Genomic DNA, 19,916 nt, shown 5'->3' with positions numbered 1-19,916 from the left:
AAAAGGCACATCGCTCCTGCTCACGCTCAATTCTTCCTTTGCCCCATGATCTGAGCTTAAAAGGAACACTAGCACCTAGATAGGATACCCTTGAATGCAGCCACTTCCACAAAGAATACTCCTGTGGGGAAAAAAAGAGTAATGCCTTCGGGGACAGATGATCTCAAGAATTCTTTACAGTGGTCTGGAACGCACCTTCCCCAACTGTACGAACTACAGTATCTGTGAGGAACATTCACTTAAGTTGGGGTTGTCCTTACACAACCTGCAAGCCACATGCAGCCAATCTTTGTAGCCTCTCAACAGCCCCCCAATTAAAAACAAAACAAGACAAAATGACGTTGGAAAAAAATGCAGTGTGATCCACTGGCAAAAACTGGTGGCACAGCCATAGTCTCTGCTTATCTGCAGATATTTTATGTTTATTCCTGCTCATTTGAACTTTTTCATTAGTAAAATACTGTTCTCAGTATCTATTTTTTATCTAAAGTTATATATTTTTATATTAATTTAACTGGCTCAATTCATTAAGGAGGTCCTAAAGTATATCCAGAGTTTAGAATGCCAATTAACTCTTAGCTGGAATAAAAACTTCCTTAATCAATTAAACCAATGAAGGAAATGAAATAAAGTTTTCAATACAAATAAATGCTGAAAACAATATTTGATTGCTGAATAAGTTTTAAAATGCAGGAATAAACATAAAATATGTGCAGATAAGGCAGAAAAGTGGCTGACAGCGTTACCTGCATCCCTTTTCTCTGCATTTAAGACACCACAAGGGATGGGGCATTTCACTTTGCAGTCCTCCCAAGCCTGGATTTCCTGGCCACCCTAAATTAAGCCCCTAATGGAAAGGACAAGCCAAGTATAACCATGAAAAACAGTAAGCCCCTGATCCAGGCTTGGTCCCTCAAGCTTTTGCCCTCCCGTTTCCAATTTTAAAAAATCCCCAAAGAACTAAAAGTTACTTGAGTTCTGTCGGCATGATTTCAGCTGCCAGGTTATCCACAGGAGAAGGAATTTCTTCTAGCATGGCATCTACACAGGGAAGGGGGAGAGAACAGGTTACATTTATTCTGCCTCCTGGTTCAGTGGTGCAGGTGTTATGGAGCTTGGGGGGAGGGAGTGCAGTGTCCCCATTTAATACAGAGCTTCTAAAATGGGACAACTAAAGCTTCCCATGACACTTGACTCAGCCACATCTGGGCAGCTTGTCTAGCATAAGCTGAAACAATATGAATGCTGCAGTGTGACCAAGCAATCAAGCAGGATGTGATTAATATCAGTGCCACCTGTCATGTCAAGAGGAAGACATTAGGCAATGGTCAACAATAGCAGAAAGGCTTCTCAACGAACTAGTTCAGGCACAGTTTAGTAATTTACAGAGGGTGAGAAAGAGCATATACGTATATGCAGGCAACCCATAGGTCTGGGATATGGGTGGGGGGATGGGATCTCTGGCCCTCCAGATAGCTCTGAACTTCAATTCCCGCAAGCCCCAGCTAATCTGTTCTCATGAGAAGACTCCCTGGAAAAGACCCTGATGTTAATAAAGTGTGAAGACCAAAGGAGAAGGGGACGACAGAGGACGAGATGGTTGGACAGTGTCATTGAAGCTACCAACATGAATTTGACCCAACTCTGGGAGGCAGTGGAAGATAGGAGGGCCTGGAGTGCTCTGGTCCATGGGGTCACGAAGAGTCGGACACGATTAAACAACAAGTCTGCTGAATGATAAGGGGTTACAGATGTTGCAGTCCAAAACATGTGTCAGGTAAAAAGACCTCCAGGCAAAATCTTTTGGGAGATTTCATCACAGTAAGGCTAGAATTCTCAAAACTCTAAAAGATTCCCCTTTCAGCTCTTCTACTGCTGGTAACAGATGATGGTTGTCAGGACTCCTCCTGTTCTCATCTATTGTATATTGAACCCTGTCATACCAAATGGGACCTTCAGGGCAGCTAACCACCCTACAGTAAGTTCAACAGAAAAGCAAAACAAGCTGTACAACTCTCACCCTAAAAAAAATCCAGCTTAAACCCAATCAAGCAGCAACAGCCTGGTAAAATGTACAGCTAAATGACAGGCTCTTAGCATGGTGTGCACATGTTCAGAAAAGAGATTGATTGGACACAATGGGACAAGGCATCCCATATTATGAGTACCCCCATGAACAAGAAGGGCTTGATTCCCATCTCCCTCCCTGCGAGCCTGCTCTAGTGACAAAGTGGAAGCTGACTGGATTTTAACAAAAGCAAGTCATTCACTGCAATGTGGGACTCTCAACATGGACTTGTGCTCTGCTCTCCAATCAATCCATCAAGGACTTCTCCAGGACAGATGTGGGTAGATTGGCTGCAGCCTACCTGCTTGGTTAAGGAATGTTTGCTGCACCTGAGCACATCTCAGCTCTTCATTAGCTTCCCGGAGGGCGTCCCGCTCTTCCATCAGCCTCTGTGAACAAATTCAGGCATCAACTGGGGAGTGGGTGGGGAGGACAGAGAATACTTAAGGAATTGGAGGAACCTGTCAAGCCAAATTCATATTTGAGAGAAGTCATTGGGGGTGGGGTGGGACATAGTCCATGGGTGGATCCAGCTACAGATATGGCAGAAAACCTAGGCAAAGCTGGAGGGCAAGTCCTTTTCTTATCAGTTTGGGCATTTACAGTGGTGCCTCGCTTGACGATGTTAATTCATTCCAGCGAAATCACTGTAGAGCGAAAACATTGTCAAGCAAAATAAAAAACCCCATTGAAACGCATTGAAAACTGTTCAATGCATTCAATGGGCTGAATACCTGCTCGTCCAGTGAAGATCCTCCATACGGTGGCCATTTTTGGTGCCTGTAAAGCGAGGAATCCATCCTAGAAAACAGGAGGGGGCCATTTTCTTCAGCTGACGGCCATTTTGAAACCCGATGATCAGCTGTTTGCTGATCGTCGTAAAGCGAAGCAGGGAACCGATCATCGTTAAATGAAAAAACCCCATTTAAACCGTTTTGTGATTGCAAAAGCGATCGCAAAAACCTAATCGTACAGCAATTTCCTCATTAAGCGAGGCAATCATTAAGCGAGGCACCACTGTATCTACCTTACAGATAGAGAGCAGCTCAATTCCACACGTGCCTACAAAGTGCAGCAGTTTTCCTCACTGCAAAGCAGAAGCCAGTTCCACAAAACAGCTTCCTAGATTTTAAATACACGCTTATCTCTAATAAGTGATTAGAGAGAAGAGCAGAAGAAGCTTGTGGGCTGGACTGGGAAGTCCAATAGCCATAAGCCAAACGCTCTCATACTTGGCTTAGATCATCAACTATTTGCTGTACTTTGTTGCCCTAAACCAGTGGTTCTTAACCTTGGGTTACTCAGGTGTTTTTGAACTGCAGCTCCCAGAAACCCCAGCCAGCACAGCTGGTGAAGGCTTCTAGGAGTTGCAGTCCAAAAAACCTGAGTAACCCAAGGTTAAGAACCAGTGCCCTAAACAACCAGCAGAATCTAGAGGCCTCGATGCCTACTGCCTCTAGGTTTCTGTGTTCTTGGGACTAGATGAAGCCAAAAGCAAAGACTACCTTAAGCAAAAAGACCCACATTACCTCCTTTTCTTTTATCAGTGCTTCAAACTTCTCATTAAGGTTCTTGAACTCAAATTGCCACTTCTCTGCCTTCAAGGCCTCATCTGCATGCTTGGTGTGGAGCTCCTGCACCTGGAAGGAAGAATGGGATTTGCTGGGAAACTTTTAAATGACTGGCTCTCCCTGGTCATGGTGACGTGGTTAAACTGCACTCGGGTCTGTGACCATATAATAACAAATGGTTAAACTGCAGTACTGCAGTCAAGACTCTGTTCATGACCTGAATTTGATCCCAACAGGCTCAGATAGCTGACTTGAGGCAGACTCAACCTTTCCTCCTTCTGAGGTCAGTAAAATGAATACCCAGCTCACTGGGGGCGGGGGGAGAGAACAACATGTAGCCTGATTACCGTATTTTTTTCGATATAAGACACACACACCCCAATTTTCTAACCCAAAAATTCAGAAATCAGTATTTTAAACATTAGAAAGGAACACATTTTTATTTAGTAATTAGGCAACATTTACAAGCCAATACTATAATATGCATCACCCTCAGCTGAGCAAATCACTTCATTCACCCTCTATTTGCACCACTGCATTCTTCTTCATCACTATTAGTAGTTTCAAACATCACTGCTGTCTTCTGAGTCACCATACAGTATATATGAGATCATCCTCAGTTCTGTCCATGGCATCGCTGATTCCACATTTCTTGAAGGACTTCACAATCACCTCTTTTTTGATGCCATACCATGAATTTAGAAGCCAATTGCTAAACTCAGTAATGGTTGTTGTTTTTTCACTCTTCCTGTCGGTGTCAAGTTACCACCTGCTTTTTGAATCATCTATTCCATTCTTCTCTCATTAGGACTTTAAATGGCTTGTTGATTGAAACATCTAGTGGCTGCAGCTGACCTGTAAGTCCACCAGGAATAACTGCTAGATGTGTTCGCAAATCCAATGCAACTCTTTTTGTCTTTTTTGTTAAATGTGCTTGGAACTGATCAGAGACAAGTAGAGCTGGCTTCTTTAAGAGCCCCCCAAGTCTTCTTGACCAAACCTTTGCAAATCAAATGGCCATGATGTCTTCATTCATCCATCCCTTCTTGTGAATTTGCACAATAATGCCACATGGTATGGTCTCTTTTAGGATAAGTTTTCCTCTTAAAAATAAGCACAGGAGGCAGTTTAGTACCATCTGCACAGCATGAAAGCACAGCAGTATAGTGTGTCTTTTCATGACCACTTGTTTTGATTGCTACTGTTTTGATTCCTTTCACATCAACAGTTCTTTTGGAAGGCACGTCAAAATTGAGAGGCACCTCATCCATGTTTGCAATCTGGCTTGGTTCAAAATCATATTTTTTTTCTGAAGCTGAATGACATAGGAGTGAAACTGCTGGATTTTATCCTCATAAACGGCTGGCATTTTCAGTGCTAACTTTGTTCGTGGCCAAGCCTTCTCTCCTCATGAAATTGAAGCACCATTTTGCCTCTCCCCTTCTCCGTATCCTGACCTGACCGCATGGAAGGCTTCCATTTACCCAGCCAGGCAAAGCCATAATCCCCCACCTCACCTGTCTCTTGTGTGCTTCCAATTGTGCCCGCACAGCATTGGCTCGTCGCAATTCCTCCTCCAGCTCACACGTGCGCTGCATGTAGACGGTGTTCCGCTCCTCAAGCAGCCGGACCTGCCGTCGCAGGTCACCCAGATCTTCCAACTTCTTCTTGTAAGAGTCCACCATGGCCTCCAGCCGCCCAACCCTGTCCGATGAGTGGCTGCAGCAAAAGAAGAACAACCAAAGAACCCACAAATGTTGAAACTTTTTGATGTCAGATCAGTTGGCAATCTCACCTTCCAATGGCTCCACTTTTTAATCCAGTTATTTCTATCAGCTGTAGGAAGCTTCTGCGCAAAATAACAGGACTTGCTACAGCAAGGTCAGGATGAACAAAAGACTGAAACAGTAGTGGATAAGAAACAAATACTTTGTTTTTCTTAATCCAAATGCTCTGTCTTCCAGTTCTCAAACTGCAAATATCTGGTCCGTTCCCAGCTAGTCATGTATTTTGGCCTATAAGTCACCGTCAGGGAACTGACCAACCTGGAGAACAGAAGCCAACAAGCGGCCATATTCCTTGGCTGCTCTTCCTACTAGAGATTTGTTTTACCTTACAGGCCAACACTGAATGACAGAAATATACATTTTACTTTTATGTGTAGAAGTGAAGGGGAACATCTAGCTCATGGGAGGACAAAAGGTAAATCAGGACCTACTAATACAGTTCTGGACAAATTGCAGTAGACCAGGAAGGGTTTTGCGTTTCGAGTTGTCTAATGGGAGCACTTAAGAGGTTTCCCTCCTCAGTCCCACAGATGAGGTTGCTGAAAGCAGAACACCAGGGGAAAAACAGCAATGGGTTTCTGTGTGATAGCTAACGAACTTGGTTCACAGGTTCCTGAATTAAGCATGTGCGTAGAGGCAGCCTTGTTCCTTACTGTTCAGCACCTGTTGATCTGCCTGGACCATTATTTTTCACCCTAAATTTGGTTAGTGGACTTCATGGCTCCAGTCTTAAAAAAAGAGGGGGGGTGCAATACAGCATAAAAGCCTGAGTTTCACCCACCCAAGGCTTGGCCACTGTATGAAATATGACCATGGTAGGGGGATGTTGAGCGTGAGACGAAAGTATGGGGGCAACTACACTGGCAAATAATACAAGAAATGCTCCAGAACTAGGATGATGAGATTCATATTATTTTCTGTTAATGACATGACATACAAGTCAATGCAAAGCAGGCCAGAGTTCCCCCCCATCTGTACTTTTTCCACTGCTGTTGGGACTTTCACTTCCCCTCCCCCCAATTGAATGCATTTGCGTTGGTTCATGCAGTGTGATCACTTGAACCAGTCACCAGCCTCAAGCTATTTTCTCAAGTAAGGCCTCCAGTCTCACCCATGACTGTGTTCTAACACCACCAGCAACAGTTTTGGATTCTTCTACTCTACACACGGTGGGCAGAGGGCACTAAGTTAAACTCAGGAGATGGTGTATGCCAGAACTGATGGTTTGCCCCAAAGTCTTCTGGTATGAGACGCTCAGAGATCACCAGGGGAGAAAGAGGCCCCAATGGTCTGCAGCAGGAGGAAGAATCAGTAACACAGCACATCTTTAGCCTGAGATGCACAAATGCAACAAGTCCACAGGCCCTTTCCTAAGCTACCCAGGAACACAAAGGAACAGGTTACTTTGCAGCATTATAGGAAGGCTATTGGGACCCATTCTTACCGCAGGACATCCATCTCGTCTTTCAGCGCTTGTGCCTCCTCCGCCAAGGAGGTCAGCTCTTCATTGCGGTGCTGCAACTCTTGCACTTCCTTCTCCAGTTCTTCACAACGTGCCCGGAAGTCATCCCTGCCATTTTCCAATCTGCCCAGAAGACATTTTGTTAGCTAGATCTCTCCTCTTAACTCATCAGTGGCCTCACCGCCTTTTCCATTTAGCCCCCAAAGGCCTATGCCCTCCCCTCCCCTCCACCACTCTACGGTGCTTTGCCCTACCGGAAGTTCTCCTCTTGCAATTGCTCTATCTGAGTCTGCAGGAGAAGTAACTTCTTGCCAGTGAGCCCGGCTGCATCTGACTCCAGAGCATTTTTCTGCTCCCGGAGGGTCTTGTTTTCCAGAGCCAATGTATTCTTTTCTTCCACCAGGATGGAGATCTGGAAAGGGGCAGGTGAGGAAAAGAAGAGTCAGGCCCTCTCAGAGGCAGCAGGGCCACAAATGTCTAGCACTGGGGGTGTCGCACAGTTCACCGCAGGGCACCTAAGTACAATGAGCGCTCTACCAGGTCCTCTGAGAGCTCAACAACCAGTGCAACTTAAGTTCATCCTTGAAGTGGAATGGAAGTCAAACAGGAAGGAGGCAGAAAAGGCAGAACTCCTTGTCTCGCCTGTTGATCGCTCTTATCTTACTTGAAAAGCAGAATGAGCAGGGGCCTGGCTTCCCACCTTCTAGCCGGCTCTTACACAAAACTGCAAATGGCTTCTTCCAGCTGCTCTGGCAGGATTATCTCCCGGGTTTTATGAATCAAGAAACCATGCAGGTGGTCACAGGGTAGGATGAACAGGCATCATCATCTATGTGCAATGCTGTGCCCATGGCTGACCTCCAACCCCATATACAGCAGCTATTGAGACCAGTCTTTTTGGAACTACTCATGCATCCATTGATTCATTACCCTTATTACACAGGGGTACATGCCTGTTGAAAGGGCCCTAAGGTTGCTACAGAAATCTCTCCAGCTGAAGAGTTTCATTTTAGACTGTCCCATCAAAGGGTCAGCAAGAGAAAGCCTGAAATTTTTCTGTAAAGCAAAAATGACTGAATTGTGGCTGTCTTACTTTGGGCTCATTAAGAGAAGAGTCCCTAGAAAATACAATGATGCTGGGAAAAGCTGAAGGCAGCAGGAAAAGAGAAAGATTAAATATGAGATGGATAGACTCCATAAAGGAAGCCACAGTCTTAAGTTTACAAGAGCTAAGCAGGGCTGTTGAGAACAAGACATTTTGGAAGTCATTTATTCAGAGGGTTGCCATATGTTTCAGTTTACTTGATGGCATGTATTAACAAACAAGTTGAAGAGGCCACAACCTCTGCCTGTCTTGGAATATGTCACCCAAGCCCTAAATGATTCAATACCTGTGAATATGCAGCTGAGATCTTAGTAAGCCTCTGCATACTCAAAGTGATACAAGTCAAGAATCAGACTCAGGGTGCGATCAAACAGAGAGAAAGGACCACATCTGATCACAGCAGAAAGGGTCACTGTGCCACGAGCAATCTCCGTTAAAGAGAGATCTGCCTGTCCAGGAATCTCTCAAGCCCAGCCCTCAAAAAGAGGAGCCCTGCTGTTGGACCAAAAAGGACCAGCTTCAGCAGAGATTAGTGTCAGGCTCGAGCGCTACTGCCTCTACATCATGTGATTGCTTGGAAATAACTTGCACAAAACTGTGCTACAAGTGGTCCAAATGTAAGGTATTTCCCTGTCTAACTGTACCCTCGGCTCTCCTAAGAGGCTAGATACGCGCCTGCTTCTTTTTTGGGTACAGGCAACCCCCCTGACACATTCAAGCAGCTGTTAAATTGTCAGCATGGGACATGCTCATGCAAAGAAGTTAGGCTGGCTCCACCACGCACAGGCTTGGTCTCTGGGTGAGCAGCTTTGTTATCAGAGGCAAGAGAAAGAGACGGAGGGAAGAGGGAGGAACACTCACCTTTTTGAAGGGGGCTGCATCCCCAGGGGCACTTTACCACCTTGGAGAAGTAAAGGGGGGAGGGGTTTAAGGGAGAGAGATTGATCTATCCCTTTATAGATTCCTTACCACCCACTGTCTCTTTCTGCTACATTATCCCAAAGCCTTTACAGTTAAGCTGTATGTATTTCAGTTCCACCAGTCTGTACGACACTGGTCTTGTTCCCAGTATGGATAAAATGAAAGGAGGTTCATAGAGGAAAACCCAGGGTTAAGGCCAGTATCCTGTTATTAGTCTCAGCAAGAGTAGATCCACTGAATCAATTGCTGAAAAGTAAACACATCTATCCTTAACTGAGTGAATGGGTCTTCTCTAGATAGAACTAGTAATATGATATTGGCCAGAAAGGAGCAAGGACACCCCCAAATCACCAAGCTAGCCTTGTTCCCCATCCAGAGCACCTAAAAACATTAGGCTGGAGGAGAACAACTGTGCATTAGGAGGAGGGGGCAGGTTCTTGCACACCATACTGCAGCCAAACCCAGCTGGTCCCATGCTGCCCAGCAAGCCCACACCATTCAAAAAAACCAACCCCACAAACACCTGAACCCTGTGCCTTTGGCAGCTTAGGAGGATTGTCTGAGGCTTAGTTTGCTTGTCACACAGAGGATAAAATATTTAAGTGCCTGGACGATGAATGTTCTCCAAGGCCCTGGAGACTCGTCATGGGTGCAGTTGAACAATACAGGGCAGGAGGGCAATGTGAACTAAGGAACGGTGTTTGAAAAAAATTAGTGTTTTTGATCATTGTTCCCAGAATCCCCCAGACAGTACAGACACTGAGCTTTGCCAAGAAACTGGTCTGGAAATGGCCCGGCAGGACATCTGTGGAAATGCAACCCCAGATACATATTTTTCCAACCAACAGCAAAAGTCATGCCCAGAAAGTGCAGCCACCACCAAGGGCAGAAAGGCTTTCCTGAAGTTGCTCAACTTCTTTTTTTGGCCAAGATTCCCAGCAGCCGTCACCTGAAGTCCAGGAAAAAGAGCCTTCAGAGGCCACAGAAAACCAGACTAGTTCCCAAATCTGAGCCTCTGGGCTCAGATCAGGAACCCACCTGTTGCTCAAGGTCATGGCAGCGCTGGCGCATGTCATCTGTCTCCTCTAGGTCATCGCTGAGGAAATAGTACTTCCGGGACTGCAAGAAAATAAGAGCCCAGGCATGGGTTTGAGGGGCAGAGTCAATGGAAAAAATCACCCCACCTCCTTTCTATCCCAAAGCAAAGCTATGGCTCAGCAGAGGTTTCTTCCATTTCCCCCATTTTGGTTCATACCACCCATCTCGAACCGCTCTACTTGATGCTGGATACCTGGCTGTCAAAGTTCCCATACGTCTCTGAGCTCAGTGTGTCTGATGAATCTTTGGTCAACAACTGCAACACAAGATAGGGAAGGTTTCACCTCAGGTTACGCACTCACAGAACTCTGCCAGCAGCAGAAGGTGCCAGTTAATGAGCATGCTTTCCAGAGCTTTCATCTAGGGAGTGCCACGATTGGCAGGGAATTTTGGGGGAGGGGTGGGGTATTCCTTTCAAATAACACAAGAGAGGAAGATGGTCATCGGTGCCAGCCAAGCAACCAGCTCTGCCCTCTAATTGCTTTATGAATGGTCAAACTCACCTCCTGTATGGCTGTCATTACAACGTGCTGCACAGACTCTTCGAGGGTCATGATCTGTTGGATGTGATCTGGAAACCAAAGAGACTGGGTAAGTGTCATATTTAATTAGCTGGCTCCTCTATCCAATTCTTCATGTTTCCCCCTTTCACGAGAAACATGCAGCTATGTGAGCTGAGGGCTCAGCTTCCAGGACTGAGGCCAATGGTCAGAAGGACAGCTGGGGGGGGCGGGCGGGGGAAGGGGCCCAAATGTCAGCTGCTCTCCCACAGAAACACCTTGTTTGCCTGAAGAAGCTTCAAACGAGTGACGCATCAATGAGAAACAGGAGTGAAGAAAAGAAGGGACAAACGGAGAGAGGTGTAGGAGAACATGTGACCCTAGGGATGAAATCAGGTCAGCTCAGGTAAGAGGATCTAGCAAAGGGCAATGCTAACTAGTTTCTATCAGCAGGACAAACCAGGACCTCAACTAATGGGGCTTCTACATAACAGTGCCTAATTCCCATGTATCTGAAGCACGTATGGCAAACAGCTCCACTTTTTCTTCTATCTTGAATACCTTGCTTCCTCTCACAACTGATGGCACAGCCTAGCACCAGCTGAAGTAACTTGCTCAGCTCCAGTGTGTCAGCCAGCTCTCCAACCTGGGCTACATCGGGCAGCAGCTGCTCTGGGACCTGGTGGCCCAGGACCTGAGGGATAAGAAGATGAGACAGCCGCCTGTAGTCAGAGAATTTCCCAAGGTCCTTGCCGTTCTCCGAGCTCACGGCCACTGTGGGTAGCGAGTTCCACACCAGGCAGAAGAGAAAGGACTGTCAGTTTGCAGGGCAGCTGTAATGTTGTTTTAAAAATCTTTAGCTGGGCTTGAAAACAATCACCAGCAGTGATAAGCAGAATCTGCCTTCATGTTACCACATGCAGCAGCTTTAGAAAACTGCAGGATGCCCAAATGCTTTCTCTGTTAGGCAGCATCTCCTATTAGTATTATTACATTTCTAATCCACCCACCCCTTCCTCGAGATTGCTCAGGCGTCACACATGATCCTACTTCTTAATTGCATTCTTACATTCATCCAGTGAAAAAAGGACAGGCCAAGTGATTGCTCCAAGATCACCACACAGGGAACTCAGCCTCTACCTACCATTCCTTCTGCTATATGATACCAACCTTCCATTAGAAGTGGGGAAAGCACAGCTTTAATAAACTAACAAACCACCCAGCATATTTGGAGTATAGCTGTTTTAGCAAAATTACACATAGGAAGCAAGGAATGCTGACCTAGAACCATGGCCCCCTGAGTTTCAGTGCTGGTTGCCATGCACCCAGATGTGGATTCCATACTTTCCCTGTTAGCATTCCTTTGCTGCCTAATCACAGTCCCTTAACTTTCACAGGGGGCTTGTGCCCTGACCAGAAATGCAGACATCCCCTTCTCTCCATGTTGGCAAACCCAGACCAAGAAAAATACTCACATCCTGGGAATATTCAACTACACTCTGCAGGACTTTCTTCAGGTTGCTCACCTGGAGGCAAAATGGAGGGAGGGAAAGGACAGGTACAGAGATAGGTTTGTCCATGTATTACAGATCAGCCCCAACCCTTAAGTCCAACTATGTTCCCACTTACAATGGATCATGCAGTACCTAAGTTTGAGTCTAACATTTATGGTGATGCTGGGATGGAGGAAGAAGAGCCAGTCACGCAACAGGCTTCCAAGCTGCTTTGGTGGGTGTAAGGAAGCTCTAGAAGTAAGGAAGCTCCAGAAGGCTAGATTTCCAATATTTGAAAAAGATGCCTTGCTTTTAAATTCATCCCTCAAATCACAGGAGTGATCCAAAGTTTTAAAACAGAAGTCAAAAACCAAAAGAAACTGGAAATATTCACTGAAAAGCTAATCACAAGGAAAGACCAAGTCTCAGGATTGTTATTGACTTTAAAAATGTTGAGCACCCATTACATTTTGCATGTCATCAGCTGCTTAATGAAGCTTGAAAAGAGATTGTAAGAGATCGCTGTTTTGTTTGTTTGTTCAGTCGTTTAGTCGTGTCCGACTCTTCGTGACCCCATGGACCAGAGCACGACAAGATATAATTATGATAACTTCATGCATAAATTCAATATGATTAGTAAAATGTCTTACAATTTTTAAGAATACATTGCCCTCTTTCTTCTTTTCTTTTCTTAACCACTGAAGAAGGCTACTAGGCTGAAATGCACAGGGCATTTTTAAAATGAATAAAAACCATTTTTTTCAACATCCAAAAATTTCATCCCCCCCCTTCTGATTGAGCAAAACAGAAGCCAGTTAACACAGGCCAAGGACATCCTATCTACTACAATAGCAACATCCGTCCATCCTCTCTCCCTCCCTCCCACTTGGTTGGCCTCTCTCCCGAGAGAAGCTCTACATCAATTATTCCACCATCATTTTATATATCTCTTGAGAGAATTTTTTTGGCTCAATCTATTTCTGGTACTATTTTTCTTGGAAAATGAAAATGAGCCTTCAGTGACTCCAGCACATCAGCCAGATGCTCCCTTCTGAAAACTATCTGTTGGTATTGACAAGGCAATAGCCTGATGTATTATGCAGGGAAAATACTAACCCACTATAACCAAGTCCCACTTACACAACTACTGAACTGGGGACTGACAGCCTTCCACGCTAAAAGATGCTATACAGGAAGTTTCACAGCCTCACCAACTCAGCACACTGCCCTCTTGTTCCGCGGAAATCATACCATTTTCTTCGTGCAGAGCAATGAATGGCTCTTCTAGGACCAGTCGTTTTTAACTCAACTGTCTTATTCAGCCAAAGCTGTAACTCCCTCATAACACCAGCATTTTCATGTCCATCAATGCATGGCAGACCTTTAATTCCTTTCACTTGAATTCTTACTGCTGCTTGAGCTTGAAAGCTCATGACTGGTGTCCACTCATACAGCTGATTATCCCTCCCTTCTCTTGCCTTCTGATCCAAAAAGAACAGGCAATAATCCCTCTTCTACTCATCTTTTTGCATCTATCTTTCTTCCTAGTCTTTGTCCCATTGCATGCTCTTTCTTTTCATTTCCCCTGAAGCCAAAACGACACTATATAGCCATGCCACCAACTCATTTTCTACCTCCTCTCTTCTTTTTTTTTAAACCTGGACAGTTTCACTATCGGTCATTTAATTACAATATTCTAATGTTTCAAGAAACTCCTTACTTTTTGGGAAAGCTCTAGTTCATCCTGACGGCTTCCCACAGGCACCTTACAAGAATACTCCACAACCCACTCTTAAAAGATTTCACCCCAGCGTATGCTTGGCTTCCTGTGTTTTGGTTAAAAATGCTGATTTTCATCCAGTTTGCTCACCAAAGTGCAACTGTTCTCCAGCACAATAAAGAAGGCAAAATGGATACTTCCCCTCACGTATATTTTGAGTCAAATTCCCAGAAGGTTCTAAAAGGGCTTATTCCACTGAACACAGAAGAGTATTCTACAGACATGTTTGTAGACATTTGTCCCAAGTAAGCATCGCGACACAGCTGTCTAGATACTGATAGCTCAGGGTCTCAACACTTTAGGGGTGTATCACAGTATCCAGGATTGTTAAACGTGTTGGCCCATGGGACCTCATACCTTCAGCCTCCAGTTGTCACCAGTATCATCTTTAATCCGCAGCAGCCACGTTTCAGTGAACCAAGAAGGGTCTCTGAAAAGGAAAATCCTCACAGTGTCATCTCTGGCTGCGGAAAGAAATGAACTCTGCACAGCAGACTGCAAGTGCTCAGCAGCTGCAGGCTCTCCCAAAGAAATTCCAGGTGACATGGCATCCAGTGTCTTGCTTGCCTACCCACCTGTTCTTGTTTCACAAATCAAGATCTCTGCTACATAATCCCAACATGCCAAAGAGCTGCCTCTTTGGCCAGGCTGTTACCTATACAGCTACAAACCAACTGCTAGGCAAGAAAAACATATCTAGGCACTCACATCATACATTAAAATTGCTAATCAGGCAAAGAGTAGAGAAATATAGGGAGTAGATAGGGGATCTTCTGTCACATTGTCTCACAATCAGCTTCAAGGGAAACCCTCACAATACTGCCATCTCCAGCTAGAGTCCAATGACACTCACATCTTATGCAGCACCTGAGCAATGGTAACTCCACTGGCCAAATCTTCTGCTTTGCCACATGGAGACGGAACATGGAATGTCTGCATCTAGAAGAAACAAATCAAGTTAGAAAGCGGCAGCTTACACAGAAAGAGAGAATTCCTCCATCTGGGAAAAGGGAGACCTTCCTGAAAGAGAAACATATGACAAGGCCTACATAGCTTTCTTTTTTTCTGGACAACTCTATGCACAAGAACGAGAACTCAGTTATACAGAAATTCGTAGCTCTGCCAGTCTGAAGCGGCAATCCTATGTAGAATTAGAAGTTACTGATAGTATTAGTTTTTAGCATCTATGATCTCTATCAACTCCTCAGGACAGTCAATAGAACTTTGAAATCTGTGAACAAAGAAATCTGCCTTTCATACACCCACACATGATGAGCAAAACACGAGTACTCCCACATGCCTTGGATGGCACTCATACGCACAGTGAATCACTAAGCAGAGGCAACGCAGCTGTCACGCTCACAGCTAAAGCCTATTCAATTGTAATGGTGCAGAAATCACTTCCCCAGAGATGAAGAGGCTTTGAAAGCAACTACAGGTCTTATACCTTTCTCACAATATAGCTACAATCCCCCGTTTGTTTTCTCCTAACTGCAGCAATCGCCTCCAAATACTGCACTCAAACAAAACATTTTGTTTTTCATAATAAAACAAAAAAGGTGGAAGCAGAAAAGCACACTTTCCTAATTTTCTAGACTAATTCACAGTTTGGGGCTTTCCGGTTATAGAATTGGGCCAGCTCACCTTGGCAACAAATTCTAATGTCTTTGATCCATCAAATTCTACTGGGTATCAAAAGGATCTTGATTCCTTTTGATTGTTAAATCTCTACTCCTTAATTTCCTAGGCTTCATTGCTCATAATGCAAAGAGGGAAAGTAGAAAACCCTTTGCCTGAATTAATTCTTATTTATTAGTGATTAATGACACAGTCTTTCAAATTACATGGTATTTGATGAACAAGTTACAGTATTTTGTTTGCTGAAATGAAAGCAGTAGTTGGTAATGCTGGGTCTCTGGAGACTGTTGAACTACAACTCCCATAATTCCCATCAGCATGATCATTCAGTGTTCAGGGATGATGGACACAGTATTCCAAAATCAGCTGGGGATCCAAATTTGGAAAACATTCCTTTAGATTGTCCTTATATTTTAGGACACAGTTATTTGCTTACTCCTTCAGTCCCCTGAACTTGTTCTCCACTCAACAGATTTCCATCTGTATTTAAGAGACTAAGCGCTGGACCTTTCACTGAGGTTCAGTAGAAGAAACACAAACAGAAGACTTCTCATGATCTCATCGTTCAGCATCTGATCTCAGCACATCTCTAAGAGTGGAAGGCTCTCTCCAGAGGGGCAGCCTTAACAGATCTTGCCAGAAGCATCCCAAAGTGAGCTGTCTAGAAGACTAAGTTAATCTGGCTAATAATGGCACAGCACTTGGATGGCTGCCTTCCCTTCCAAACTCACTTGGCTGTCCCCTGCTGCCTTCTCACATAAGACTGACAAAGGCTTGGCTCTCACTAGAGGAACTCACCTGGTTACAACTATTTTATTCTGAGCCTTGCAGAAACATCAGACACCTTGTAGTGACAGATATTCTCCTGAATGTCCAAGTCCCCATACAGAAGAGATCATTTCTGGTTACTGAGGAGCTTTCAATAGCATTTACAAGCCTAGATACAGGCTGTTGAAAACAAATCCTATTCAATATGGCAGATGAGTCTTGTATTTTTAATATTGGCCTGCAGAAGAGACATGTCTGGCAGCTACAGCATCACTTTTCTTATAACTGTGGTGAGAAGTAAAGCTTCCCATTCCTTGCAACACAGCTGTTGCATGCTGAATGCAGCAATAAAGAACTCCAGTACAGTATTTTCCACCCATGGATGAGCATAGAAATACTTGGCATCTTTCACAAAGAATGCATGGTGGGCTAGAGGGAGGGACAAAAGAAGGACATTGGCAGCAGAACAAGTATCATCTACCTCTGCTTGTTCTTGGTGGAAAGGTTAGCAGGCAATCATGATTGACTCCCTTTTTTAAAAAAAGCTGAGCAAGGGTGTTTTCTCAGTTTAGTTTGGTTCTGTTTTCCACTAGGAAAACTGATATGTAAAATTATATATGAACATGACACTTAAAAGAAAATGTGCTCCTAGCATAAGTGCTGCTTTAAATAATATTCCCACTGGTTTTAATTCTGTCAAGAAGAAGAACTCTAGAAGCCAACAACATTTTTTCAGCAACGTGTTGAATTTTCTGACCAGAACAGAAAGGCCAAATTAACTTACTCCTCACTATCACAGTACAGAAGTTTCTTCTGCCCAAGCACAGGGGTATACTGTACATATTTGCCAAAGGAAACACCTTTAGCCTTTTCATTAAAGCTTCTGATCAAATTAGTGAACAGATAAAAATCTTAAACAATTCTACTCAAAGCACCTGTCATACCTAAAGACAAACTTATCTGAGTTGTAGAAACTTACTTGAGTTGCTTTTTTGCTTTATATTACAGGGATATTCATGTACAGATAACCAACACAATGCCCTCTGACATAAAAAAAAACCCTGATTACTTCACATGATGAACAAAGTTCAAAAGAAAATAATTCTGTTTTTTTTTCAGCTTCACTGTGTCCCTTTCAAGCCCTGCCTCAGGTGGGGTAAATGGGAAGGGATAGGAAGAGTGGCTACCCGTGGCCCACCTGGCAAGGCAACTCCCATCAGCCCTAGCCACCATACAATTAGGAACAATGAGAGTGGTGATCTAATAAAATCTGGAGGACCACACATTTCCCAACTCTGCTCTACAGAGTAAAAATAGTATAGGAGAACACTGGCTTTTAATTTAAAATAAATACACTAATTCACAATTTATTTTACTAGTGAAAAAGAAGTTTGGAAATATTTGCCACAATATTGTTACTGACTTTTGATATAGATCAAAATCCTGCCAAATCTTTGTATTAAAGTATTTTTATTTTAATTATCACTGTTTGGAATTTATGACAATAACTTTGAAGCATAAATAAAAAGCAAAAAAAAAGAACACAAAAAAACAAAAAAAAAAAAACCCAAAAGAGAGGGTTTTTTTTCCTTATTCTAGTAGATCCAAAATGATCCAAGACTAACTGTTGGCTACTCAATGAAATGTTATCCTAATCATGTAACCTTTGGTATCTTTAACCTGACTCAGCAACAGTGCCTGTGTTTTTTACAATCCCAAGTTTTAAAACAATAACCCAGTCTTGCTGAACTGCATCTTTCACCACCGTATATTTTTCAGTAAACCAGACTAAATTGCCACATTGTCCACTTTAAAAGCCAGAGACATATTATTTTGCTATGTCCTTTCAACAGACTATTGGTTTTGTGTTGAGCATACGAAAACAGGTGGATCAAGATTCATTGTGAGAAATGGGGAAGCTAAATACCTTTTAGGAGGAAATTACATTGAACTATACTGTATACCACAGCACACAATGGGAAGCCTCTAATGACATGTACATGACAGAAGGTCTAATCCTAGACATTTTGGGGCTTGAGACAAAAGACCAAATGCCCCCATCCCATAATGGCTGTGACCTATCTCCTAGAGTCTCTTTATGGGAAAGAGAGAGCACGAACATGAAATAAACATAATAACTGCACGAATACTACATGCGCCCAACCAAGGTACTGTGGTATCTGAGGCAAACCGATTCCACAGATAGCTCTTCCCCACCTTGTCGCAACTCGAAGGACAACATAACGAGTTTTTAATTTGTTGCCCTTCCACGATATTCAGAGGCAGCTAATGTCGGGGTCGTCCCCGCTTCAAAGACAGCGCATGTTGAAGGTGTGTGTGTGGGGGGGGAAAAGTCAACAGAGATCCTCCCTCCCACGAGGGGCTGATTATTGCCGAGTCACGATGTGCCAAAGCAGAGCCGGCAAAATAAATAAATAAAACAGGCGACAGGTAGGACCGAGAGGCCTTTTCGGAGGCTTTTGGGCGCCGAGGAGGAAGGCAGCGCCCCCCCCCTCCTGCGACGGATCAGGGTCTCCCCGGGAGGAGCAGATCCGCCACGGCACTGCCTTCCCCCGCGCTGTGGGGTGCGTGGCCGCTCCCCGGGGCAGGCGGAGAGGCCGCTCCTGTCATTTGGAAAAAAAAAGGGGGGGGGGAACCTGTTATTCTAATACAATATCACCGGGGCTGGGAAGGAGAGAGAGAGAGAAAGCGTGGGTCGTTCAGATCCCCCCCCCGTCCCCATCCGAGAGGCCCTAAGAAGGGACAGGTTTTCTGCTTCTAGGAGGCTGGCCGGCTCTTCTCGGCGCAAGACACGTCCGTGAAGACACAGTCCCCGAAAGAAGGCGGCCGCAAAGTCCCCCCCCCCGCCGATAAACTCGCGCGGGTGTGTGTGTGTGTGTGTGTGTGTGTGTGTGTGTGTGTGTGTGTGTGTGTGTGTGTGTGTGTGTGTGTGTGTGTGTGTGTGTGTGTGTGTGTGTGTGTGTGTGTTGCTCTCGTTGTGCCCCCCCCCTTTCCTCCTCCTCCTCCTGGGGGAATGCAATCCAAAGGGAGTGGGAGGAATACTTAGGCGAACGAGGGGAGCGGCGGCGGGGGAGGCTGGGCGCCGAGAGAAGCGGGACGGACGCGGCACCTGTTGGAAGCCCTTGGGAAGGAAGCGGGAGACGGGAAAATGGGGGTGGGTGAGGGGGAGGAGGACGGCGGGCAGCGACTGCAACGCCCCGCTCGAGCCGCCCTGGCGAAAGGCCGGCCCCCGCGCGTCCCGTGGAGGGGGGGGGGGCAGCTGGCTTACCCAGGTGAGAAGCGCCCGGCACCGCTCGCTCGGGCCCGGGTAGCTCATGACTGCGCGGCACCGCTAAAGGCAAAACGCCGCCGCCGCCGCCGCCGCCGCCGCCGCCGCGCTCCCCTCGCGCCACGCCCCCTTGGCGGCCTAGAGCGGCCCTTCCGTCACCTGGGCGGAGGAAGGAGCCCGTACGCGGACGCTCTAGGACGAGACACGGGAGGCGGGGGGGGGGGGAGGAGGAGGAGGAGGAGATGCCGCTGGCTTAGGTTTGCGCCGGGGCGGGGTTGGGTGGGGGGTCCCGCTCATAGGTTGGCGCTGCAAGGCGGCCTTAATTTTTGAAAAAGATTAAGTGTAGCCAAACAGGAAGGTACGTATGTTAGCCGTTCTGCTTTTTAACCCGGGTGTGGGTCACTCAATTCAGGTACACTCTGTGTATGCTCAGAGG

General features: G+C 45.4%; 1 protein-coding gene across 1 annotated transcript in view; it reads right to left on the bottom strand.

The window, feature by feature from the left end:
• The window catches only part of HOOK2 (hook microtubule tethering protein 2), a 29,458-nt gene extending 9,847 nt beyond the window's left edge, over nucleotides 1-19,611 (bottom strand). The window contains exons 1-14 of the mRNA XM_072990300.2: nucleotides 19,481-19,611; nucleotides 14,639-14,724; nucleotides 14,143-14,215; nucleotides 11,988-12,038; nucleotides 11,074-11,206; nucleotides 10,516-10,583; nucleotides 10,206-10,268; nucleotides 9,953-10,033; nucleotides 7,143-7,300; nucleotides 6,871-7,011; nucleotides 5,157-5,358; nucleotides 3,598-3,708; nucleotides 2,370-2,457; nucleotides 972-1,041 (exon numbers count right to left, since the gene is read on the bottom strand). Coding sequence (XP_072846401.1) covers nucleotides 972-1,041; nucleotides 2,370-2,457; nucleotides 3,598-3,708; nucleotides 5,157-5,358; nucleotides 6,871-7,011; nucleotides 7,143-7,300; nucleotides 9,953-10,033; nucleotides 10,206-10,268; nucleotides 10,516-10,583; nucleotides 11,074-11,206; nucleotides 11,988-12,038; nucleotides 14,143-14,215; nucleotides 14,639-14,724; nucleotides 19,481-19,528 — 1,373 coding nt within the window. The 5' untranslated portion in view covers nucleotides 19,529-19,611. The remainder of the gene's footprint in view (nucleotides 1-971; nucleotides 1,042-2,369; nucleotides 2,458-3,597; nucleotides 3,709-5,156; nucleotides 5,359-6,870; nucleotides 7,012-7,142; nucleotides 7,301-9,952; nucleotides 10,034-10,205; nucleotides 10,269-10,515; nucleotides 10,584-11,073; nucleotides 11,207-11,987; nucleotides 12,039-14,142; nucleotides 14,216-14,638; nucleotides 14,725-19,480) is intronic.
• Between the last annotated feature and the right edge of the window lie 305 nt (nucleotides 19,612-19,916).

This window comes from Pogona vitticeps, chromosome 2, assembly GCF_051106095.1.
Source record: "Pogona vitticeps strain Pit_001003342236 chromosome 2, PviZW2.1, whole genome shotgun sequence".
Taxonomy (NCBI): Eukaryota; Metazoa; Chordata; class Lepidosauria; order Squamata; family Agamidae; genus Pogona; species Pogona vitticeps.
This window is presented reverse-complemented; position numbering and strand designations above follow the sequence as displayed.